This window comes from Perkinsus marinus (genome assembly GCF_000006405.1).
Source record: "Perkinsus marinus ATCC 50983 genomic scaffold scf_1104296928640, whole genome shotgun sequence".
Classification (NCBI taxonomy): Eukaryota; Perkinsozoa; order Perkinsida; family Perkinsidae; genus Perkinsus; species Perkinsus marinus.
In genome coordinates this window covers 241,946-267,797 of record NW_003216737.1, presented here as the reverse complement: position 1 = coordinate 267,797, position 25,852 = coordinate 241,946, and the positions used below count along the sequence as shown (strand labels likewise).

The 25,852-nt window shown below is 46.0% G+C and overlaps 6 protein-coding genes across 6 annotated transcripts; 3 read left to right on the top strand and 3 right to left on the bottom strand.

The window, feature by feature from the left end:
• Positions 1–1,736: 1,736 nt before the first annotated feature.
• Pmar_PMAR007377 (hypothetical protein) lies at positions 1,737–2,138 on the top strand (the record flags this gene model as incomplete). Its single annotated transcript, XM_002788250.1, has 1 exon — positions 1,737–2,138. The coding sequence occupies one exon, from the start codon at positions 1,737–1,739 to the stop codon at positions 2,136–2,138; it is 402 nt and encodes a 133-aa protein (XP_002788296.1).
• Positions 2,139–2,502: 364 nt separating this feature from the next.
• Pmar_PMAR007376 (Gastricsin precursor, putative) lies at positions 2,503–3,615 on the bottom strand (the record flags this gene model as incomplete). Its single annotated transcript, XM_002788249.1, has 1 exon — positions 2,503–3,615. The coding sequence occupies one exon, from the start codon at positions 3,613–3,615 to the stop codon at positions 2,503–2,505; it is 1,113 nt and encodes a 370-aa protein (XP_002788295.1).
• Positions 3,616–13,590: 9,975 nt separating this feature from the next.
• Positions 13,591–13,863, bottom strand: Pmar_PMAR007375 (hypothetical protein; the record flags this gene model as incomplete). Its single annotated transcript, XM_002788248.1, has 1 exon — positions 13,591–13,863. One exon carries the CDS (start codon positions 13,861–13,863, stop codon positions 13,591–13,593), a length of 273 nt encoding a protein of 90 aa, XP_002788294.1.
• A 413-nt stretch (positions 13,864–14,276) lies between these two features.
• Pmar_PMAR007374 (hypothetical protein) lies at positions 14,277–14,582 on the bottom strand (the record flags this gene model as incomplete). Its single annotated transcript, XM_002788247.1, has 2 exons — positions 14,277–14,320; positions 14,357–14,582. 2 exons carry the CDS (start codon positions 14,580–14,582, stop codon positions 14,277–14,279), a joined length of 270 nt encoding a protein of 89 aa, XP_002788293.1.
• A 1,401-nt stretch (positions 14,583–15,983) lies between these two features.
• Positions 15,984–17,600, top strand: Pmar_PMAR007373 (cysteine proteinase, putative; the record flags this gene model as incomplete). Its single annotated transcript, XM_002788246.1, has 8 exons — positions 15,984–16,059; positions 16,110–16,275; positions 16,322–16,450; positions 16,509–16,579; positions 16,932–17,044; positions 17,108–17,175; positions 17,225–17,306; positions 17,352–17,600. The coding sequence occupies 8 exons, from the start codon at positions 15,984–15,986 to the stop codon at positions 17,598–17,600; spliced, it is 954 nt and encodes a 317-aa protein (XP_002788292.1).
• A 4,161-nt stretch (positions 17,601–21,761) lies between these two features.
• On the top strand, positions 21,762–22,918 carry Pmar_PMAR007372 (hypothetical protein; the record flags this gene model as incomplete). Its single annotated transcript, XM_002788245.1, has 2 exons — positions 21,762–22,778; positions 22,829–22,918. The coding sequence occupies 2 exons, from the start codon at positions 21,762–21,764 to the stop codon at positions 22,916–22,918; spliced, it is 1,107 nt and encodes a 368-aa protein (XP_002788291.1).
• Between the last annotated feature and the right edge of the window lie 2,934 nt (positions 22,919–25,852).

The window sequence follows — 25,852 nt, the reverse complement described above, 5'->3', positions numbered from 1 at the left end:
CATATAGTTCAACAGCTCCGCCATACGGAGTACGAGTGAAACGAAACCAGCCTTTAAGAGCCTGAGGCGGGGACTCATAACTCACTTTTCCCTTACATGTTTCTATTTCCGGGCGATACAAACCCAAACAACTACGCGCGCGAGGTGAACATCTAATGGACATGAAGGCATCAGCAATATCGGTCCGAGTACACACCGCATAATAACGGGATTTGGTAAGGATTTGCACCAATTCTTGCTGGTGGAACTTGAAGGCCTTCACATCCGTCTTCTTATTCAGCACCAAGTATGGGAAGATAGGTCGAACACGTCGTCCTGAATCATTTCCAGCAACCGGGTAGGTGTTAGAGCAAGCAACGAGTTCAGGTGGTAGACCACTACTATAAGTACCAAATTTATCATCAGACATTATAGCCTATAATTTATAGGCTCCAACTTATCAGGAATAACCATCTCACGCAAGGTATCAGCTGCTCAGCAGCTGCTGCTGCTGCTACCCGTATCTCAGCAGGGGCTCGTGTAAACTTAGTATGAGAGAGAATTTCCCGTTTGAACGATGCCCTTGAATCAAGGGCCTTGATACCCTCTCAACATAAGGGGGAACATCATAAACATAGAACCTCTTTCCAATATTTGACCGGACATAGTATATTGCAGCTTCTTCGTCATAAGCAACGACCTCCTCAATCTCCCAACGTTCATCAAGCGATGCCCATCGTGGTGGTTTCAGTAATTCCTTGGCTAGAACTGAGTCAACCTTCCCAACAGGATCTATGAAGTTCATAGTATGAACACATCAGCTTCAGCATCAAGATGATCACCAGGATCACAGCTTATACCATCAACATCATCAAAGGTTGAAGTGCACCTTTTGGCGACAAGACCTTGCTGATTTGCATTGTGAACAAGCCAGACGAAGGAAGGAGTTCCTGGCAGCATCACAATCACCAGAAGAGGTAGGCACCAAATCATCAGGGTTTATCGAATTTCGATATGATGTGTACTGATACTCTTCTAGTCCCAGGAATTAGAGTGACTAATGGGACTGTGAGTCTTTCGAGGATGGCTCGACGGATGTTGAATGATTCCATTGAATGGTTTACTTTTATTCTCTCTTAGAGCTTCAAGAGGGGGGCATGTGAGGTGTTGTCCCCGTTTAGGAGATCTCCTGTGATAGTACACAAAGCTGATGCTATTGACCTGTCCCTCTAGCGCCCCCACGCTGTAGTTCTGTAGAACTCTATACTACTAAGTTTAGGGTTCAAGTTTGTATTTGCACCAATCTCTTATGTCGTTGAGTTCTAGAGGTCATGATTCCGGTGCTACAGCTGACACCCAGCCCTGTCAGCACTCGGTGACAGTCCATTCGGGCTCTCTCCATATAGCCTAGGCTATTGAATATGGCTCGAGCCCGCCTCCGGTGAAAAGGTCCCCTTGTGCGGGAAGGCCAAGTTCTAACGGGGGCCCCAAGTTTGCTGGCATCAAAATCGTCAAGAAGCCTACTCTCTTCCTCTGGCCTTCACCTATTGTGATCATCACAATGTGATGCGCTGGTGCATTACTGCGGTGGTCTTGGCTAACGGTCCTTCGCGGACTCTAGGACGGCTTTATCCTGGCTTCGAGGCGGAGATCGACTGACTTGCAAATCTATCGGAAGAGCCGCCGTATCGAGGCTATGCGAGGCTGTTTCGGGCATTCGGGATGCTTGGGATCGGCAATATAGCACTCGGCCCTACATGAGCCATCTACCAGGGGATCAAAACGCACAGGCCGATGTGCTGAGTCGGTTGGCCGAGGCGTGGAAAATCTCGAAGTCCATCATTCTCGACGGTCGTCCGGTATCAGTGTCACTTCTGGGCGAGTCAGACCCCCCGGATAATCAGGGGAGCATGCCCGACGATGATAACGAGCTCATTCGTGTCCTGTACGCTCTGCCATATAGGAGAGATGACCTACCTAGGAGCTCGCAGGTGATCAGCGCCGCCATTGGCAAGCCCTACCGACAGGAGCTTCTGCAAATCCAGCGTGACTCCCCAAAGGCTAGCGGTTTAATTGCTCAGCTGGAGACTAGCGGGGTCGACCACAAGGACTGTCAACTGGGTGAGGATGGAGTACTCTGGCACGACCCGAGTCAATAGATTGCTCGTCCCTCGTTCACGGTTCTATATCCCGGACGACACTGAAGCTGCGTCGATATATGCTAAGGGCCTCTTCGAGAAGTACTACCATGCTGAATCTGGGTGCCTCAACGATAGGTATCTAAGGTGGGAAGATTTTAGGGTTCTGCCAGACTGGACTGAACTCTGCGCCATCAAGGTCTCAAAGAATGAAGTGCCTTATGATCTCTTATATAAAGCTAAACCTCTTGAACCAAACTGATCGTCGTAAAATTTAGGCTGTTCTGCCAAAAGCAAGATCGATAATATTAAAGGCGTCCATGATCAATAACATGTGCGCGCATGCGACGAGAATTCCTTGCACGCATACGCGGTCTAAAGGTGCCTATTGCTCTGGCAATAACTTGGCAATCCCAATACGATTCTGGGCTGCTTGAAACTCGAGGTAATTTCCGACTAGCGTATAGTCGGGAAGGACCCACATGTCATCGGCGTCATCGGCATTAACTCTAATTTGGAGAAAACATATTCCGGATCGCATCGGGACATAACTCAAACTATCAATGGTTATCAATACGTCTCCTTGTAGAGCTTGTAGTCCAAAAGTAATGCTCGGCATGAACTCGCGATAAGCACAATTGATAGCCCATACCCCATATCCTGGCTGGTAAGCAATTTTCACCTTAGCCTTAGCCGCTTGGCTGGCTTGCTGGCTGATATCTCTTAGTAGTGAGCTGAAATACAATCTCGGGACATACATGTTGTTACTTCCAGTATCTAGGAGTAGGTGTTGTTTAATACCAATAGTCGTGTGCCCACTACCAACCTGGACAGAGCTCAGCATTACATTCCAATCATTAGATGAGACTGTTGGTACAAAACGTAAAGGACCCTTGTACACCCGAGAACTGCCACCACCCAAAAGTAGGGATCCATCGAATCCAGATGTCCCACTTTGATCCGGGTGTAGGTAGAGAGCGAATACCTTCTGCGCGATCACCCTCCTCTTTAAGAGCTGATCCATGATAGAGGGGTATCCCGGGTCGCTGATTTTAGCCAGGCCAAATGAAGCGTGAGGTTCAGCGTGAGGGGGAGGGGGAGACCTACCACAGACCAGACCGAAGGTCATACCTTCGTATGATGTTGTACCAAGAGAAAGTTTCCCAGCGTTTTGGAAAATAGTGACATCCACTCCACCGCCGAAGTTTATGGTCTGCGTGTGCTGGGGCGAGCAGCTCCTAATACAGGAGTAGCACTGGGCTGTGAGAGTCGTACAAGCACCCGTACCAGTTTGCTGTTCATACCAATCCTTCCAGACAAAAAATACATAGGGTGCTCCAGTATCCACGATGGGATTTTGAGGTTGACCGTCAGCTTGTATAGGCTGATATAGATTATTATCACCATTGTGCATGAACATACGAAAGATAGGTAGCTCCAGAGTTACTCCCATGACACCTTGTAAGGCAGTCCAGATGATGAGAGGGTAGGTGAGCATATGAGGTTACAGGAGACGGAGATAATCACGCTCTGGGAAGTACATCACAGCCTACATCGGTATGTATTAGTCTCGAGAACTCAACGTCCATTGGAAAGGGACGAAGACCAGTGAGTGTATTGAAACACCGAAACAACATCTATTGATGACGATCTGATAGCTCTGGTGTTATAACCTGGAGCTTCACGTGACTACGTAGCTTTTCCTTAGGGAAAAAGCTACGCGGCGCTGCGCTGGCGCGGCAGGCAGGCGCGGCGCTGGCGCGGCAGGCAGGCGCGGCGCTGGCGCGGCAGGCAGGCGCGGCGCTGGCGCGGCAGCCTGCCGCGCATTGCGTCGCAATGCATATCGGAGCGGATGAACCGATGTGCTGATTCAACAGAACAGTGTCTTCAGAGTAACCAGGACTTAGTAAAAGTTATATCAGAGTTCACCATGACGAACTGTTGTAGGTTGTACATTCTCTGGTGTAGTATGGGATGGAAAGTTGTGTAAGTTGACTCAACTTAGTTGAGTGAAAGTATTGCTACGTTTCCATACTCCAGTCCATTTGCCCTCCCTTTGTGTTTCACGGGTGAACATTACAAACTTTCAAGGCATGCGCTTCCTTGAGTGATAAATCGTCAAGGACCGCTGGTTGGCTTCGTTTTCATAATGGGAGATCGAGGGTCTTCAGAATGGCAGCTGACAGTGATGGTGCCTCACCGAATTATGATAACTGTAGTTTCCGGTCCGAGGACCTTAGGAACTTCAATCAAAGCAGCACTTAAGAAAGTTATGAAATCGTGAGTTGAATGACATGACTAGTGATACAGATACTCACTTGGTAGAACAATAACTCCCAGCGTTCATCCTATTTATTTCGCCTTCTCCGACTAGTTGAGGTGATGCTGGCATGCTTCGATGATTATTCGGTTTTTGGGAGCTGGAGTTAGCATGACAGTTCGTAATAATACTGCTGTCACCAGGGTATACAAAAATGCCGCCGTGCTTGTTGGGTTTGAGCAAGTCCCTCACGAAGGCCTTCATATTATAGATGGGCAGCGTAACGTTTTTTACGGTTCACGTTACGGCGTGCGTAACGTAAGCAGTTTAAGGTTACGGAAATGCCTTACGACTTTACGGTTGGTGCTGAACTGCTTTTTCAGAATTGTGGCAGAGGGATTCGCTGTAATGCACTCTACGATAGCTCAAATAGTTGTTAAACTCGTTTTTTGTGGCTCGGATTCAACGGAACCGATGAGAGAGTAACATTTGGTTTCGCATTCGCCACTCGTCTCATTTGCAAATTCCGTCCGTCTTACTCGCAGGCTGGCCCGGAACTGCCAAGCTGGCCTCATCCTCAATTCGCATTCACATGGAATAGATTTAGGCGACATGAATGATCAATTCTCGCTTTGTCCTCTGCATCTCCGTAAGACCCGTTACGGCGCCGTAATTTTACGCGCCAAGCCCCGCTACGGGGCTTGAAGCGTAACCGTAATAGTGAACCGTAACGGTCCGTAACGTAATTCTGCCCATCTATAAAAAATACTGATACCTGCGTGTGATGATGACCTGATGCATCGCATGATGCATTATCAACCATTGGAAGCAGTATACAGCCACCGTTCCCACCACGTATATGCTGTCCAACAGACAAAGCTGCATGTGCCTGTTGAATACCTGTAAAGGAGGGATCCACCGACACTAGTGTAGACACATATTCCAATATTGGGTATCAAAACTATTAACAGCACCTAGTAACCTAAAGCATGCCTCAGTGGGCACATCATCGACCTCATCTAGAGCCCGAGAAGCTCTCGCATTTGCGTCTGCATTCGGCAACATATCGAAGTCCGAACCAAATTACTTACTTGGTGATTGCCAGAAGCCCTCAGCATTGAACCCTGTAGAAAACCCCATAGACAAAAGAATGGATGAAGCCATGCTTACCTGACGCTTTTGTTGGTTTGTTTGCCATCCTAGCGCTACACAGTAACGCGGAGTTAACATTTAGTAGAAGTGGAGGTTCAATGCCGGCCTGCATCGTCTGCACACAGTGCATCTGAGAATAGCAATAGTGGAATCCTAACGGAATACAACGATATTACAATGACTTCGTTGGAGTAGAGTCCATCGTCATACGATAAGGCGCTTTTGCTTCTCTCACTGACTCTAGGATTCATGGTGAATACTCGATAAGATTGCACGTACTCAAGTAGTTATATTGCACGTACTCAAGACAAATGGATACGCAGATACGCAAGCACCAGTGGCGCCAGCCAGCTCATGCGTGTGCGTGGCACGCACTGCGTGCCGCACAGAAGCAAGGAAGCATGAGCATTCGGGCGCTTTTTTTGGCGCCGCGCGGGTCCGTTGGTAGTAACACCCACCCTGATTGACTCAACAACACTTGGGATAGCCATAATAGGTGATAAGGCTTCTTATTTTATCCATTTGAGCCTGAGGGCTGCGATCCGTTGATGCAACGAATAATGGACGAGCGAGATTCGTGCATACAGTGGTCACGCTGTGTGGCACGAAGTTCGTGCTTACGTGAATGCGCACGCGTTCATGGTTGCCTCTCGAGGCTGCCTCCCAAGCCATTCATACTCATATCATACCGTGTTAAACCTCAGTAATCTGGAAAGCTTTCCTCGCTTCCGAGTCTCGAGCTCCTGAGTTGCACCTGCGTAGTCTTCTCCTTTTCATCATATGCCAGCTAGCCCCAAAACAGCTACTGAGGTAGCAAGCCCACAGAAAGGTATGGGCTGGATAAGAGCCGCTAGTACGATTGTCATGGGCTGTGTTGGAGTTGGGATCTTGGCACTGCCGCGTACGGCAGCAAAATCCGGTTGGCTCGCTGCCCTGATTGGTCTAATTTTTGCCCAGACGATCGACATCGTTGTTCATACGCAGATCAGGCGAGTTAAGCACATGTTTGTGGTCTGTCTGAGCCTGCTGGTTACAATAGCATCAGGATTCCTCTAGAAACTACTGGTTCAGCGTTCTTGGATGCAGATTTTCTATAATTCCTGAGAAGGCAGATATTATTCCCCAAAGTAATTCCTTTCTTCCTTTCCCTAGGAATATTCCGGGAATAATTCCCCACTTTCAGCCACCCTGTACAGGAGCCATAATTGCACATGTGGTCTGGGTACAGCGAGCACAATCTTACGCCCGATGCATACGATATCTCTGATCCTTCGACAAATGCAGGAGGCTGGGTATGAAGGCGGGGACAATCTCTTAGGTTGTTCGCGTGAGAAACCATGGACGAAGGACCACTGTTCGAAGTCCCTCCGATCTGATCTGCAAGGCATTGGTGTTACGGACAACAACAAATACTACTGGTCTACGACGAGGAGGAAGCTGGTTACTCGGGAAAATCACTTCTCCGAACCTTGAGCCCAGAAAATGGAACACCTCAACGAACCATTTGATTACAGAGACGATGCATGAATCATTCGCAACGCGAAATCCGAATAGTGCTAATCTCGCACTGACACTCAGTCTGACAGTGTTTCACTGTGTGACCAACACAAACCGTTCACATGAATATCGATTCCTAACCATGAAATCAAATGATTAGGTTGATGGGATACAAAGAATGATCATCATAAGGCTTGATCAGCGTTTGAGAAAATACTCACAGCGTATCCTGAGTAATCGAATGGTAAGTATTACTCACCATTACCACTATTACTTACTAAGTAATGATGGATAACTCGTGATAGAGGGTCCGATGGTGAGTCATCAAAGACGCCATTGGCACATTAGGCCTGTGGTCTTTCCAATACGGTACGTAGCACAGAGGCTAGCTGCATCGTCAGTGCAGTGCTGGAGGAGACAAGCGACCTATCCGAAGAAACGCGAGCTGAACTTACATCGAAGGCCCGTGTACAGTCGAGGAGGCAGCGACCCAAAAAGCAATTGATAATAACTCTGGCGTCCGCAGGAGCCGGAAGACACTCCGAAGTTTGTGTGCATTTCGGAGCGCAGATCGCGTAGCCACCTCCACCGCTATCGCTCTACATGGGGAACTTCACCCGCGCAATCACATGATCAGCCGACTTGAAAAAAGAATAGGCTCTGTTGGTTCGGGCAATCACAATTCTCGGGTGTTCCGTCTTTAGACCAAATGCAGCCCGTGGGTCTACCGTAGTATGGCAAATCAGGGTTCTCCACTAGCCTGTCCATATCTGACACTAGCAAAGAGCAGGTATTACAGGAACCCAGATGAGCCTTTCACCAATAGTCTGCCCCTTGTCGATACTCTCGTCATAAGACCTAATCAAAGAATTAATCCGAATTCAATCAATGCAGTCTTATGGGTCAAGAACTTACACAGGCAGTTCGCCGATATTGAGCCTGTTGCCCGAGACAATGAACAGAGCGACGAGAAGAATGATGGAACACATGACGTACGTAAATACACTATATGAAGAACTGAAGCTCACTGACAACTAACTAAAACTAACTGACAGCTCATCCACTATCAGCTCCCGTCCCGATCCCGTTTTCACACTCGAGGACTTCAGGAGGTTCCGCTCAAAGATTTACGACATTGCGATATCTATCTCAGCTTGAAATTGAACAGATAGTAATGAGAATATTGTTGAGGTCCGTATTGTTCCCTCGCACCAAGGCGACCCGACATTAGCTCGAGAGATGCATCCCAAACATACATTGGTACCTCGAGTCAGATGGCTACCGAGCAATTAGTGCTCGATTAGCGTATTAGCAATACGTGACATGCTTCATACCAGCGCTAGATCATGCAACCGCAGGGAATAACGCGTACGTATGACATGCGTACATGTGTTGCATATACGTGGAGGCCTTTCTGTAAATACGTGCAGGCTACAACGTCTCTTTTTTGAGGAAGTAAAACTCTTCCAAGGGCCGATTAGCAGCACCTTGGTGTTAGGCACCTGCTTTTCCCAAAGCTTCAATATATGCCATGATGCCATAAGCGTGCGCCAGGGGTGGGGGGTCCTGAACGGGGGCGCCCAAACCTTTTACGCAATCACGCAGGTGCGACCTGTCTATTGGATAGGGCGGCAAATGAAAAAGCCAAATTCAAACGAGCCGTGGAAACTGGCTGATTATCCGTGTACACATAGAACTCTACGCTAATGGGTACCCTCTCAAGTATAGTTGGAACTGAAATCCTGTGATCAAAGATTGGTCTTGAAATGTTTGAATTCACGCGGTGCTGCGTGAGTATTGCGCCGCGCCATACTCACGTATGTTGGCTGTGTCTATTGATCCCTTGAGATCTTGAAGTCCTGCTGTTCTCAGGAGTAGAATAGCTATGTGGTTATTGAGCTGTAGCACAAAGCTTATTCTCTATTTCGATGTACTTGATACGAGATCGATCCTATCTTGGACCTATCCTATCTTGGTTATACTTGTTATCTGAATACTCTCGATTGTAATGAATCAACAAGAACTATGTAAGAACTATGTGAGAAGATGTCATCTTCATATTGGCTTGCTTCTGGCTAAGTTATGTACCCTCTTCCGTTGAGCATCTTTGTGGCTCCGTTCTCCATTCAGGCTGCTGTACTTCCCTTAAAGCTAAGTTACGTTCCCTCACAATCTAATCGTAGTTCTTGAGGCTAAGTCTCGTCATCTCACGTCTAAATTATGTCTCCTCAGAACTATGCTATATAACTGTATAACTATGGTAACTATGATATATGATATGATAGATATCGGGATGTACAAGTAGATTGTCGGCAGTATAATAATGACAGTTTGGTCGGGAGGAAGTAGTAGTCCCCGACAATTTTGTCATTGTAAGCATTGATATGACAAGATTGTCGGTAGGATCGACTCGCAGCGAGTTCGATGCTTGAATCCTTCGGGGATCACTTTCTGCATTCCGCTACTGGACAATCTAGGCTCGTCTTCAATCACCGTCCTGGCGATAGTATCAATATATTGCTCGAAGCAGAGCCAGGATATGGCAATTCCAGCCTTGCCAGGAGGAAGGTTGGGTTCTGCCAGTAGTACTAGTAGTAGTACCCAAGTTGAGCATTAGGATCACGTCGAGCGTGATTAGATTGACTGTATATGGGTAGGACCTCATTCACTGCCGGGATCCAGTACCGATATTCTCGTCGACGTGTTTTAACTCAGTCTCAGACACCATCATCATAATAAACCTGTTCAAGATGGAGCCGCCTACTTCTTCAAGTGATTCAGGGCTGTGGTCGTAGTCCCACCCTCGATGAGTTAGTCTTGGAGGAACAGAAGTGGGGAAATCTATGCGTGCTACTCTGAGGTACTCATTCGATCCAGGCAGGATTTCATTGGGTGGCAACGAGATGACGGATGCTCAGCGATCCATATTGAACCAACCTGAGACGGACTACTGACTACGGAAGTATACAAAGCATATTAACAATAGAGTTTCACCCGTGCTGTGTAAAACGCTAGTGTTAAATGCATAACGCATTAAGCAACGCGAAATAGACGATTTTAGAGCTCCAAACGCGAAGAATGCGTTGGCGTTAAACATACCGTCATCCATAACGCGTTGACATAACGCATGAGAGGCAAAACGCAATTAACAGGACAACAAGAAATTTAGACGATAGAAACTATGCGGCAGGCCCAATCCGAGCTTGCTGATGATAAACGAAATCGAAGTTAATTAAAGTTCTACAAGCGCAAACCATCCTGTGGGGCTTATTTCCAGCTCTGTGCACATGGCCTCTAGCTCTCGTGTCCAGAATATCGAAGCGTTTCAAAAAGTCGAACGCTCGCTACTATACTCCTCACGCTCGTATTAGAAACGTTCTACGTTACGCTCAAGTCTCGTGATGGGAAGTGATCCACGCGTTGTGTTGTGTTTTACGCGTTTAACACTTCGCGTAACGCGGTAAACACGTTATGACTCGTTATCGCGTTAGAGATTTTCGTGATATTGCGTTTCCCGCGTGCGTTTTGACGCTAAGTATTATCTCAACAGAACATACCGCGATTTTCGCGTAAAACACTTCGCGTAAAACAGGTGAAACTCCAATGTTAATATGACTCCTTATGCTGATGGCTCACCGCGTTGCCCTTTCCTTGTCTATCGAGGACGTAGTAGGATGATTGGCTATATTTGATGGCCTTGAACCTCCCAGTTGATGGACTGAAGAGCTTGCACAGTTATATCGAGACCGACAAGGAGAAGGCCGTACAGTTTTATTGAAAGAGCTTGCTGATGTATGGTGGTTACGTAGGGGTAATGTTCGAGAGAGGTTGATGAGTCGTGTTAAGAGACATGCTGGTCGAGATCTTATTGAGGGTGAAAAAGTCTGTCGTTGGCGTCCTATGTTAGGCAGATTTGGAAAGCTCGATACTGGTTGGTCTCCAGCTGTGTTGGTTAAGAGAATGAGTGATAGTGTTTATAAGGTGCGTTTGCCTGATAGTAAGGAAGTGAACGAGAGTGTGCTTAACCTTCGTCCGGCGGGAGTGTGCCCGTAACGGCTCCTTTATAGAAATAGCTGATGGGAAGCTGTTGTGATTTTGTGTGTGTCTCTAGTCTCCATGATCGTGTTCAAGCGTCAAGCTAGTGGACTCAGATTCATAACTAACTAAAGTTGTGGTTGTTATTGTTGTGGTTATTCCCGACATCATTGAAGTTGCGTGAAGCTCTATTGTAGTATCTACCTTGTCATCAAGTTTATCGCCTAGATCCTTTGTATACTTCGACGGTCAAGAGTCTTGAGTTTTATCAATCCCGTCATTGAACGGCAGTCTGCTGGAGACGAAATGCGTAGATCAACGATGAAACACGAGTGAGAAAACCACTCGCGTTAACTCAATGTATTCGTAACATAACGAAGTTTCATTAATACAATTGATGACTGCCTCATTACGATCACACTCAGTGCGATTCAATTTTCGTCAATTCAAATGGTAGGTCACCGCGCAACATTCACCGCGGCAACCGCGATATGATAAACGAAAATACCACTCCGCGCAATACCACCACCAAATACCGCGTTTTCAGCGAAAAGTTCCAGCCGGTTACCATTCCGCGAAGCGGAACCCCGTACATCCCACTCTTATTCACCACGTTTATCTCCGCGCCACGGGTACCATTGAGTTCTTATCGACTAGCATAAAGCTTGATTATGCTCAACAATGGGTGGGTTCGTTCCCGTTGAATGAGAACTCCTCACTCGCATATCTCAACTTCGCTTCCGAGATGTTGAGACACTCCCGCAACGAAATATGCGAGCCACTGTGTATTGTACACTGTGTACACATGTACACTGTGTATTGTACTGTGACCCTCCACCTTCCAACATTGCCTGTACATGCAAAATTTGCATTGCAAACTGTTGCTCAGGAGTGACTACTGTTTCCACGTTTGCCGCAATGCGACTGATCTAGCTCGAGGGTTGTATTTCCACATCCTAGACTTACATGCTTCCGTGGCTGAATGAACATGAGCATTTTATTTCCAGTCTTTGGCAGGAACATTCTCTTATATTTACCGTTTCTTGTCTTATCGTGTTGGGCAGAGTGGCAGCATTCGTGGCATGACGAAATTCTTTATTGAGAATGTCGCATCTGGCGATATGGCACTGCGATAGCCATGGCCTCGTGGTCGCCGTCGATAAAACGGCGTTTCAAAAACGCCTTCACTATAAATTACGGTAGCTCACGGTGATGATCCAACTTCAGTCTACTACTTATGTAACACTAATACATTGCAAAGCTAGGCTAGGATACGAGCGGCACAACGGGGACAGACATACTTTGTATGCTAGGATACTTATCCCACAACTATTCCCCCTCTTTTCATGAGTGAGGTGATCACATACAAAGAAAATTATCCTATCAAACATACGACTCCGACTAACAAAAATTTGCCCTTTGGGCGGGCAAGCGTCAAAATTTCGCGGAAAGGAAATTTCATCACGGAAAATTTCGGAAACGGTGGAAATGGAAATTTCCGTGTAAATCTCGCACGCCATGCGGGCGCGCGAGACATGCGATCAGCCAGGTATGCCCACCGGACCCAACGTATGCCACTTCCGGGCCCAACGTATGTCATGCCAAATAGGGTGGTTTGAACCAGAGAAATCGCGGCCCTTCGGCCCGCTATAGTAGCCATGTCATCTTAGGGTGTTATACGAGTCTGGCCGAGGCTGGCCGAGTTCTGCTTCAGTTTGTATCCTAGGTAACTGAGTCTACTGTTCTGGGTCGAACGTGAGCACAAGCTTGGGCTCTTAGAGGGGAAATGAGATATTTCATCTCGTTTTTCATCCACCAATGGTGGACCACCATAATCATTCTGAATTACGGGAGAAAGTGATCGATGTCTACGCCCTATGGCCCATAGGGCCCAAACCCATAGGCTATGGGTCTCCACCTCGGATACCGTCCATCATGCTGGGGCTCAGCAGCTTATCCAAAGTGACGCAAATTCGTGCGAGTTACAGCTAACGTGTGAATGCGAACATTACCGCCGAAGATGTACTCGATAGAACGCAAGATATGGTGGACTTAGTCCACTGGACTCCAGCCAAGTAGGTCGATAGCGTCAACCGTGAAAATAACTGGAGCTACGCCAACACTATTCGACTCTCGAGAGAGAGAACGCAAGATTGCAAGATATTCGGAGAATCGCTAACTCTTGAGAGGCTCACGCGCACGCCCACCTGATCGATATCTGAGGGTAACCGCAAGATGTATTCATAGTGACCAGTAGACACCTGCGAACGCCTTCACTAGCTTTATTCGACCATTATGAATGAATCTGAACTACTTCTCTCCTCTCTACTACCCTGGGCACGATTTTTTGGGCATTTTTAGCAAATTTCCAAGAATTTCCAGCCTCAACGGAAATTTCTGAAATTTTCTCGAAAATTTCCTTCGGAAATTTCCGCCCGTGCCCAAAGGGCAAACCCTGCTTGTGGTACTGTCCAGACCAATCCTCAATCTCCTCACTGGCTGCTTAACTCTTGTACTTCTTCTTAACGGCTACTGATCTTCTTCTCTATCGGCTAAAGCATCTTCTATCTGCTCTTCATCACTTCTAGCTGTACTTGCTTCAACATCAACTTCTCTACTACTTCTCAACTTGCTCTTCTCTACTATTTGGGCTTTGATCTTATTGGTTGAAAGCTGGAGCTTATCGGGTTTCACATACCGCAGACTAACCAAACGCTTGGTCTCACCATTGGTGATAATCAACAGTATTGGGGTACTGAGCGGACGGGGAGTGTAGGATCCACCAACCAGCCTGCCAGACATTTGCCAGCTTGTTGTCCACATTGATACCCCCAATTCTTCTAGTATATAGGAGTACTTTACGACCTTCACCGTAGTCTTCACCTCCAGAGCTGCAGCATAAGCAATAGTATTAGAAACAAGCTTATAGGGATTACTACTATGGTCGAGTAGTGCATGGTTATTCGAAAGGAAATCAACCCTTAGCAAGGGAAATCGCAACGATTCACTATTGGGAACCTAAAAATCATGCACAACTGTATATTCATTACTTGATCTAAAAAAGAAAGCTCCGTAACACAGTCCAGACTCTCAGTAGTAGTAACAGTATTAACAATACGTGATGGGGCTATATAACGAAGTTTAGGAAATGGACAGATCAGTCGTAAAAGATGGCTAGGGAATATAGATAAGGAAGAAGCAGTATCAACCCCCTATCAAGTCCCTGGCAAGGTGACCAGTTCGTCCACAAGAATAACACCTATTAAACCAAAAGGGATCCTTGTGCCCTTGTAACCTTTACCAGGTGAGCCCTTGAAGCCTTTACCGCCCTTGCCACCTTTGACGTTGTAGTTGCCCCTTGCTTTACCCTTTCCCCCATAGTGAGGCGAATCGTAACCAGCATAAAAACTCAGCTCCTGCTTCCGTTGATCAGATATCTCTTTCCCACGGCTTATAGTTTTAGCTCTCTCTACCATCTCACTCAGAGTCTGTAATTTGAGCATTCTCAGTTCTTCCGCCATTCCAACATCAATACACCTTATTCAAGTCAGTACGATCAGAGACAAGCGGAATATGAGGAATATGGAAGCTATTTCTCATATCATATTCCTCATATCAGAGGAATATGATCATAAACAACCTGCACTTTATCTTCCAAGGACAGCGGAACATATACATAAGCCTTCTCGCCCCAATTATAAAATTAGGCTATCGTCTCTAACTTCTTAAACGAACCCTCGATCTCGGCAAGAGTCAACTCAGAACCCGTTAAGGACGTAGGGGTAATCTTCAGTTGCATATTAGAAGTTGACGTTGACCCCATTGCATATAGAGACCGACTTAAAGAAAGACGTCTTCTGTTTGTCGAAGGAGCTGCTACAAAGTAATAAATCACCAAGTTACTAAGTTGTGCTAGGATACTTATCCTACATAGGCTCATCTGAGTGCATGGCTCCTTCACTAGTATATAATCACTATTAGTGATTCACTAACATCCGCGTGCCAAAGTACACGTTTTCGCCTCTCCCCGTCGACGCAAACTCCCGAGTCAAACAGGACTTCATGACGGAGAGCCGAACGGCATAAAACAAATACCGACGAGTTCGTTTTCACGTACGGCAACTGTTGTGGAAGCCTCAATCCGACAGACGCTTTATACGTAGCCACCAAACTGTCTTAGCCCAGCTTCGTTGACTGCTTTCACGTTCTTATGCAAGCTGTTGTAGTGACATCCAAACCCAGACTGACATAGTTCCCAGTGTGGCACACCGAGTTCGCGGCAGACCCCTAGAATCGCAATCATTCTCGTGGTCCATTCTCTAGGAGAGAATCTTTCCGAAAAGTTTGTCGTCTTGAGAAATCTTTAATCTTGCCGAAACAAATTGACTGTGGAGGTTTCGAAGCTGGGGATATTTAAGCTCTCACGTTCTCAGCACTGCAGTTCATGCGTGCTACTCGAGAACAACACAAACAGCCTGAACTTCAGGCCTTGGAGCGCAGGGCTTATGGTTTTCTCCTGTGGCCTCCTTCGGAAATACTTCCCGACCAGTGGTGTCCTTGTACATTCTAAGTTAGAATTTCTAACGTAGACTTGTGATTCCGAAGCCATATTACCGCATGTCAATGATCTATCATTCATTCATCACAATCACCTGCATCTGGTCTTTCTGGGAGACCTCAATCCTGGCCATAAGACATGCCAAAAGCATATTCGATGACCTCAAGGCTCAAAGAGGTGCGCCTGAGTCCACCATGTCGACAGCCTGGGAGAACAACAGTAACTCCCATCTTCAGGATTGGTATATACTCCTGCAGAAGAAGCCCAGCATTTCGCTCGTTTCGAAGAGGAGTTGGGGATCCAGTCCGAACTCATCTCGATTGAAGATTTGACGATCCTCTACGATGAGACCAGACCGGCCATCATGCAGAGTCTCGTTGACGAGATCAATTCCAAGCAGACCACATGGACCGCGTCGACTGGGCAAAAAAGATTCAAGAGTAGCTCTACTTCCCAAGTGTTTGTCGAAGCATCTGTCTTTTTTCCTTAGACCTCTCCCTGCGTGATGCTAAGATGCTATGTGGGACGCGGATGAGAGGGTCAAACGACAAAGTCATAAGAAAAGGCTACGCTATAGAAGAACTACAAGATCTTCCAACTGACTTCGACGCTCGCACCGCATTTCCCAATTGCTCAAAGGTTATCGGCCACATCAGGTAGGTAACCGGCGACTATGTGAGAAAATGCTGCCTCGATCTCCAGAGACCAGTCAGCTTGTGGAAGCTGTTGGGCATTCGGTGTCACTGAGGCCTTCAATGACCGCTTATGTGTCAAGTCGAATGGGACGTTCACGGAGCTCCTATCGGCCGGCGAGATGAATGCTTGTGCGCCGTGAGTCGAGGATGGAAGACTTAGACTGGGAGCTTTCCAGTCGGTACTTTCTGCCCAGGTCCTACGGATGCGATGGTGGATATCCTGATTCAGCCTGGTCTTGGGTGCACGATGAAGGGATCGCAACTGGTGAGGGCAGCCGACCGAAAGGGATCTCGGGATCCGATGCGAGTTTGCTACGACTCATCCTCGACTATTCAAAAGTCACCCTTGTCTAAAGAATGAAGACAGGGGAGACCTACACTGTAAACGCTGGGAAATGTGATGATAATCCCGGCAGGGGTCGCTCAGCGGCCAGTGAGGACGACAGCGACCGTCGCTGTCGTTCTCAACAATGAGCCAGCGACGATGACTCCTGTTGTAGCATCGTCTGGGATGACTTGTCCCAGTACAGTGGGCTAATTTATGGAAACTGAATCTCCGATATTCACATATGCTGCACAATCCTAGAGTATAGTAGAGCATTTCTTTCGTTGCTCAGGTGGAGATTACGTTGCAAGAGGTAATTTGACTAAAGGCGATGGGTGCTGGCCGTACGATTTCCCGCCATGCGCTCATCATATCAATGACACCAAGTACCCCAAATGCCCGAAGGTAAGCTGTAGCGGCAAGTCGCCGCCGGCGATCGCTGAGGCAGTCACTGTCATTGCCTATCAGGGCTCATACGAGACTCCCAACTGTGTTGAACAATGCCACAACCCGAAGTATTCAACCAGTTTGAAAAAGTAAAGGAAGGTTAAGCTAAGTCAAATGAATCGAGGTTATCATTCTCAGTGATCGTCATTACATGTTGGAATCCTCTCCGTATCAATACTCTGTGAACAATGCCAAAAATGCTATCAGGACCGATGGCCCAGTAGGACCGATCCACTCGTGTGATCCAAACGTTAACTTCGATCAGGTTTCGGCTTCGTACCTTGTTTACGAAGATTTCCTAGCCTACAAGTCCGGTGTATACAAGCATACTTCTGGTTCATATCTCGGTGGACATGCTGTGAAGATAATTGGTTGGGGTGAGGAGAATGGAGAAGCTTACTGGCTTGTCGTGAACTCCTGGAATGAAGACTGGGGTGACCACGGGCTTTTCAAAATAGCCCTTGGAAACTGTCAAATAGATGACGACCTGCTTGGTGGTACACCTAAAGTCTGAGTGGATCTCCTCCATTGTAGATGTGAACTGGATGAAACACATCTCATTCAAATCAGGACGATTTTCTTTCGTTCGTAGTCATTTTTCTCTTTGGCAGCATAAAGGCTTATATTCGTTTCGTGTTTGTTGGATGTGAATGAACAGCTGATTGTTGGAACTTTTCAACAGAAGTCATCTGGACATTGTTCAAAAAATGACAAGTCGCATATTTAGTCCTTTCCGACTCTCCTTATCAGCATGTACTACCCGACTCATGCTTATCGAGTTACTAGTATCGTACGGGATGTGGTTGAGTATGTGACGAACCCCCCATGCTTCGCTTTGTGCTCCTCCTTATTCCGGCTCTTCAGATCTCTTGAGATAATAATCACCTCAATCACTTCTCTAATATAGGTATCATACCCGGTATGGAAATGCGCCCGTTTCCGGGTTTACGGCTCAACTCGTAACTGTATGTATGCAACTATGATTTGATTCAACGTTGGTCTCAACGTTACATTCAGCGCCTCCAGAAACGCCAGCATCCGGGATTTCGAGACCAATACTTATTTACAATGCGACAATACTACAATACTTATTACCACAAATTATTTGCTAATGTGTTCCCAAGGAGAATGAACTATGTGATGAAAGTGCGTATAGTTTTACGCTTTATCTAAACTGTCAATGTCCCGTATCGAATGTAGAGTATTTATTGGATACTTTCTGATACCAGAATTCAGCAATATATTGCATCAATATCTGCGGTCAAATTACTTTCTCTATGGTTGATCGCACATCATTCACTCTCGCGTATCCGTAATCGATGTACGTATATTTTCAGCTGAATACTCGATTAGGATTCAATGTATATTGAATCTCGATCTTAATCTGAATCTTAGTTCATTGAACTTGCTTAGATGAGACGGCGTAGACGTCAGCAATTACTCAATCCATCTTGAAGCTATTATGATATTGCCAAAAGTGCTATTGTAGCTTGATAGGCAATAAACTGTGTCAAATAGTGAGAGAAGCATTGAGGGAACAAGCTACGGTGAGAAGTTGCATGCTGAGGAAAGAGCTCTGAAGGATAAATGTCGGTCGAAGGAACCACTTATCGTTGGTGCATCCTTTGATATAGAATGAGATCTATTCCAGCAAAAGATTAACTAGATAATCTGGAGAAAATGTGGTATGAGAATAGTCGTATGATACGTATCATACGATATAGTATGATACGACTCGTATCATATAACCCATGTCCGATTGACATGTCTCTGAGAACGGTTTGTTTTTCTTGTTCCTATACAAGCCGTAAATACTATTGGAAACCGTACAAAAATAGCAGAAGAATGATTATTGTACGAGTTTTGAAGCACAATGAACAAGGAGTACAGTTGAGGTAGAACTAGTAGGAGAATATTACAGGTAACACTACTACTGATATATGATGATAATGCAATAGTACAACCGAGTGATAATGTAAGTAGTCGTAGTATATATGTGAAGCTAGTCATACTATTGTCCATCGTCAGGATGGCTGAAAGTGGGGGGATTATTCCTATTATTCCCGGGAATTTTCACAAGGAAGGAAAGAAAGGAATTATTTTGGAGAATAATACCTGCCTTTTCGGGAATGATAGATAGTTTCTGAAGGAATCCTGATGCTATTGTAACCAGTAGGTCCAGACAGACCACAAACATGTGCCTAACTCACCTATGGCCAATACAACAACTGAGAATACTACTCATGAACGATATGTTATACTGATGCTGAGGCTCATCCACTGGACCCAACCCGGGGTTATTGCCTAAGGTGATTTGATAAAGTGAGAAAAAGCCGAAAAAGTGAGAAAATGCGAGGGAGTTCATATTTTCTTCTTGGCCGTGCGGCCGAGACTCTCGGCCCGAGAGAGTTCACTGAAGTGCATATGAGCCTTCTCAAGACTTCTTGTTCATGTTTTTCGGAGCAAACGCCGGTTATTTTTACTATAATTTTCCGAACGAGGTCTATTGTTCCCCTTTCAGTCCATCGTACTTATTCTATGACCAGTGTGTGGGAGAATATGCACATAGTTGACAACATGTGTCGGTAGCAAATCGTTTCCATATCGAAATTCCGAGGAAACCTAGGGACGTTCTTGTCGGTTTCTGCACACTTCTACCCAAATTCGTATGTGATCTTCTATAATATTGAGGAAACTCTTGAGCTCAGCTAGGAAACCGAACATATATTCCAACACTGTTTTTTCCCGAGATATCATTCTTGTCAGTCGTGCATGATCTGGCCAATGTAACGGTGATGAATGAGAAACTGTGCAAGGCGTTACAAAGTCTGGGAGGAGGCGACGACGATTACTTCACGTTTGTGATAGACCGCCGAATGCACTGCGAGACACATAACCTGACATATACCGCAAACAGAATTTAAATATACCCCGCCTTTTCCCGGAACCCCTATCATCTATCATATTCTGTTCAGCCCATACCAGAGCTGATTGTATCACCATCCCAAGAGCGATACTGTATCGCTCTTGGGATGGTGATACAATGAGACTGTAACAGTCTATGAGTACATCGTTGTTGTTATAGATGTACACGAAAAGCAAGAAAAATAGCAGAAAACTATTACTAATGTGATGAGCGATTTCAAGGAAGAATGTGCAGCGATGGAAGAGGAAAGGAAGAAGACCGCTGAGGAGAACTCCATCTCAGTAACACTCTGAAAATACTCCTCACGAGTGACTGGTTTTTGTGATATAGTTCTAATTGAATAATTACAGATACTGAATCTACGGGAAATTCTCTATTGTATAGTCATTCCGGTTCCCTCTGTCCGTTTAGGACAGAAGGATAGGACGTCATCGAGGATTCCTCAATGACGTTACAATGGTCGCAATGTATTCAACTTCTGCACAAGTTTTGATCATCAAACCTTGATATCAGGCGTATTGCTTAGTTTTCTCGGTATTCTTGATCGTTGTAACGATTTTCCTTCTTGGCAGGCTTAGAACGAAATTGAAAGGGTTCCTTGGAGACGTTAATGAACAGAGATCAGAAACTCAGATCAAACAGAAGATGATGGATGGATTCTTGGAGCAGTATAACAAAGTCCCCTTCGAATGTGTATTGTTGAGGGTACGCTTGGTATGCTAGGCGGACAGGCGATGACCATGGTCGGTGGCACTACTATGACAGGATTCCTTTCTAGTCCGGAGGTCAGATGATGTCGGAGTGTCGTGGAAAGAGGTAGGCCCGACAGGCTTTAGTATTCCGTGATTTGATGGTATTCAGATAACGCTAGATAGAGACTTTTGTTTCCGAGGAGGAATGGCTGTCGTTCAGCACAATCCGAGCGGTATGCTAGTTTTATGCGGTGGTGAAATAACAACCACTCAAGGTGGTAAGAAGGATCGACATTAGATAGACGCGATGGTTTCTCCGTGTAGGCATGGGTGAGCCGAGTAACGATGTCGATCAGTGCAGTTCCGAGTCGGAACGTCGGCACTTCCGACGTTTGGATTAGTCGAGATGAAGGATTCTCATGGGTTAAGCCTTCCACTACGACCAGTGAGAGATGCTGTTATTACGTCGTTGGACTATTCTGAGCAGCCAATGGGTGTTCGCCAAGATGGACTGAGTCCATTGGACTCCCCGAAACCATATCAAAACGTTGGCAAGCTAGATGTCTCGTTTGATGTGTGGCATTACATTCTGACCGTCTAATGCCGGTGGGTGAAGAACTGCGGTCAGAAAAACGTGTGAATGATGCATGGCTGTGTACTGGTGCTACTGACGCGGTGGCGGCTAACGATCAACATCAATGGCTGCTGCGTCCGAGGGAGTATGTTCGTTCACTGATAGTGGATGTTGTACATGCAAAATATAATTATCATTATTAGTGGAGAGTAGTGGAAACATGATGACACACTTTGCCATTGTGCCACTAGCTCGTTTATGCCAGAACACATAATCGGTTGCCAATAGGCTCGAGACCGGTATCCGGAGCCGATCCCGGCAGTGATTGGGACAGTTGTTCCGTGGCGTTGAGCGAAGCAGTTTTCCTTTGTGTTGTACCCATACACAAAGGATTTTTGTCCCCTAGCGTTTCGCTAGGAACATTGCCATCATTATTCACTAATAATATATACAACTTGTATTTCCTTAATTTCCTCTCAATTTATGTCCTCCAGTAATGTTCAGTCTGTGTTGCGTTCAACTGGTGCCCAGACTCCAGTCGATCGTCTGAACATGACTCTTTCCGATATCATCCGTATGGATGGTATTCAGGAACCCTCGGACGTGTCTGAGGAGATTCGTCCTGATGGAGAGTTGGAAAACGCTGATCCAATTCCCAGGACATATGAAGAAGCTCCCGGGGTAGACCAGGGGCAGGAACAGCCCACTCAAGAAGGCAATTTTGGTGTGAATCTTGATGGAGGAAATCGAGACTTGAACTCGTTCCCCAAGATACCACAAACCTTTGATGACCAGCCAAAATCAACCCTTAGGAGTGATCGACGGCAAGGCCAACGGATGTCTGAACTCCGTAAGAATGTAGTTAAATTCTCTGGTACTCCAAAAGAAGATGTTGAAGAGTGGCTTGATAAGCTTGACATGATTGCAGGGCCAGACGGGTTTAATCTCAACTATCATGATCAAGCCTTGCTTTTGCGCCTATCCGTTTCGGGTGACGCATACCAAGCTGTTCTTATGGTCCGGCCTGGTGATCCTAAGACAGATCCACAACAGAAAGGTTATTTGGCCCGTGTTCGCTCCGAACTACGAAAAAGGTTTGGCAAAAGTCCTGATCGAGCGATCAACAACTTGTGTGATATTAGCTTCACCAACTATGACACTGTTGACGAGTATGCTACTGCTATTAATCGACTGGTGAGGCAAACATGTCCCAATACTCATCGGGAATGTCAGGGCGAATGGAAGAAGATATTCTTCTATCGCGGATTGCCTCATAACTTCCCAGCAAGTGCTTCGATCAAACCGTTCTGCCTTGACCCGACTTTAACATTCGAGCAGGTTCTGGAAAAGGCCAGACTGTATTTTGACAGCAACGCGGAAGCACGTGTTGCTGCTCCGGGTGTCCGTCGGAGTATTGGCAAGGGCGGTAAAGGACGAGGCAAGGGAAAAGGGAGAAGAAGCAACCACTTTTTCAAGCAAGCTGACTTAAATAAAGACAAGGTTCATTGTGACTTTTGTCACCGACATAACCATACGATTGAAACATGCAGGGACTTGGCAAGAGCAAGAATGCTATTAAAGGTAAGCAACCTCGGAGAGAGATTTCACCCTATCAGCTCGTCGGTTCCCCTATTGATTGAGCATGAATATGGTTTAACATGTCTTGTCGATTCAGGGTCAAGCGACACAATCATCGCCCAAACAGCCCTAGAGAAGATCTATGGTGATGAAATTCCAGTGGTGCGGCAGTCAGTCGCCATATCAACAATCAAAGGCCCACAATACTGTGATGTTCATAATATCCCTTCCTATGTGTTGAGTTGTGATCCATCCGATGTGAAGCACATGGAAGTGTTGGTAGCAAAGACCGATCACCTAATCAAGGTTGGGAATTACAGTGTTGATGTGATACTGGGCTGTGATTGGATACGAAAGCATGCACCGGTCGTAATCACAAAGTCCAATACTAATGAAGTGACCGTAGAACAAGGTCTTAAACAATCAAGCATAGCAGCGGCGGTTGCCGTAAATAGCCAAGACGTTCTATCAAATGATGGCTTCAAACAAACAGCCGTCATAGAAGATACTGATTTCAGGGCAGTACGTCTAACGGGATCAGATGGAAACTCGAGGTGGAGAGTACAATGGAAATGGACAACTAAAACACCTCCACCACGAGTTTTCCGGCCTGCTACGTACCACAAACAGATGCAAACTCTGACTGATTCACAGCTAGACCTCTGGCGAAAAGAGCTAGAGAATTGGGAAAAACAAGGCTTCATTGAAGAAGTCCCACGCTGTGAACTGAATGGAACATTGACACTTATGGCAGCAGTTCAAGAACATAAGGTGTCTACGCTATGTAGACCAGTCATAGATTATAAGCCCTTGAATAACCAGATAATTTCATTCCCAAATTCTGATGATCACGTCACTTGTCAAGACATAATAAGGCGTTGGAGAGCTGGTAAAGCTAAAGATGGGCATAGTGTTGGAAAATGGGTATTGATTGATATTCGAAAGGCATACTTGTGTATAGAAATGCAGCGTGATTGTGCCAATTACCAAGGCCTTATCATTGAAGGCCCAAATGGCGAAACCCGGTATGTGCGCCTCAATAGATTAGGCTTCGGCGTAAACATAGCCCCTAAGGTCCTAAGACGGATTATAATGTATATCTTGCAGGAAGCTGGACTCGAAAATTCGATAGAGATATTTGTTGATGATATTCGAGTTCCAGTTGACTATGTTGAAAAAAATGTGGCCGTGTTAAATCGGAATGGTTTTCCTACAAAGGATCCAGAGGATAGCGAGTCTGCCCGAATTTTAGGCTTACAGCGGGATGGAACCAACATGTGGAAACGACGTGCGATGATTAAACCAATGAAAGGAACAACCTATAAGAATTTGAGATCATGGGTTGCTACTATCGCATCATCGCATCTTCCTATTCTAGGTTGGTTATCACCAGCAGCCAGGGCATTAGAAAGGCTCGGTGTTCTGAGCAATCCTGCCGCAAAGTCAACGGATCTACTCGACCAGGCGCTGATTACCAAAGCTCGAAAACTTTACGACGATATTCAAGCTGCAGGCGATCCGGCTACAGGAGTCTTCACCGTTGATCCTGACGCCCCTTGGAAACTGTACACGGATGCATCAGCCGATGCCATTGGAGCTTGCCTCTATTTTGGGAATGACCTAGTAGAAGACAAGTCATGGCTCAGAGACGTACGAGATATCCGACCAATTGATACAGTAGAGCTGGAAGCCGCACTCAGAGGCTTGAATAATGTGGTAGTCCCTTGGCTCCGAGCACTAGGTATTACACATGGAAAGACGATAACCATGTATGTTGATAACAAGCCAGTACTAGGTCAACTATCCAAGAAGCAAGCGAAGCACTGGGTGGCTTCAAAAGGCTTGGCATCAGGAGCCGCCGAAGTGAGACTACAAATGATTGACGATTTATTAGCCTTGTATAAGATTGATGTGATATATCAATATATCCAAAGTGAGCAGAATCCTGCTGATAAACTCTCTCGCATCCCAAGTTATCTCAAATGGGCAAGACCATCTAGGAGATCGCCGAAAGTTTCGGCAGCGGGAGCAAAGCAAGAAACCTGGCAAGACGTAAGTACTTGTAGAAATGGTGCTATATGGATTCCATCCTCTCAACTCCGTAACTTCGTGATGGATAATCATGATCATGAGGGAACTGAAGCGTTATACCAAAGACTCCATAAATGGGTTCGTGCGGAAGGACTCCGAAAGGTTTGCAAAGAAGTTGTTGATCAGTGTGACGTGTGCAAGCGTGGAAAGGCACACGCTAATCAAAACGCTGACGGCATAGACCAGACTACTGGAAAGAAGCGGAAACGTGACCCCGATGAGGTGCATGCAGTAAGAAAGTCCGCAATACCATTCAATAAAGTTCACATCGATGTGGTTGGTAATTACCGAACAGTATCTGGTCGCAAAGCCTTTTTTGCAGTGACCCTTGTGGACAGTGCAACTGGATATGCACTGGCAAAAGCTACCAAAGGAACTCCAGTCAGTGAAGATGTGGAAGCACTTTTTGCTCACATGTTCGAAATCTATCACACAACACCTCTTGTTGTATGGTCAGATTCTGGAAGGAATTTGGTATCCGAACGAGTCGAAGCATTTTTGTTGGAGCATGACGTGCTTCATTTAACCACAGCTAAGAATACGTCCCTAACAAATGGAAAAGTGGAAAAATTCCATCGCACACTCAATGAGTACTTACGAACACACGCCTCTCACGATGAAATCGGATGGCCAGAATTTCTGCGCCTAATCCGTGAAGGAGTTGCTAAGTATAATACAACACCATTTCGTGGTATATCCGCTCATGACAAGGTCTTTAGGTTTCCACCACAATGTGAACCTTATCGACCCGTCGAGACGAGAGATGAATGGGATGTTTTATGCACGCCAACTTCCTCGGAATGGGAAAAGGGTCTAGAGCCAGGAACAGGTGTATTATATCGGAATCCAAGACCGAATAATAAACTCACTGATAGATGGCTCGATGCAACTATAGAAGCCAGAGT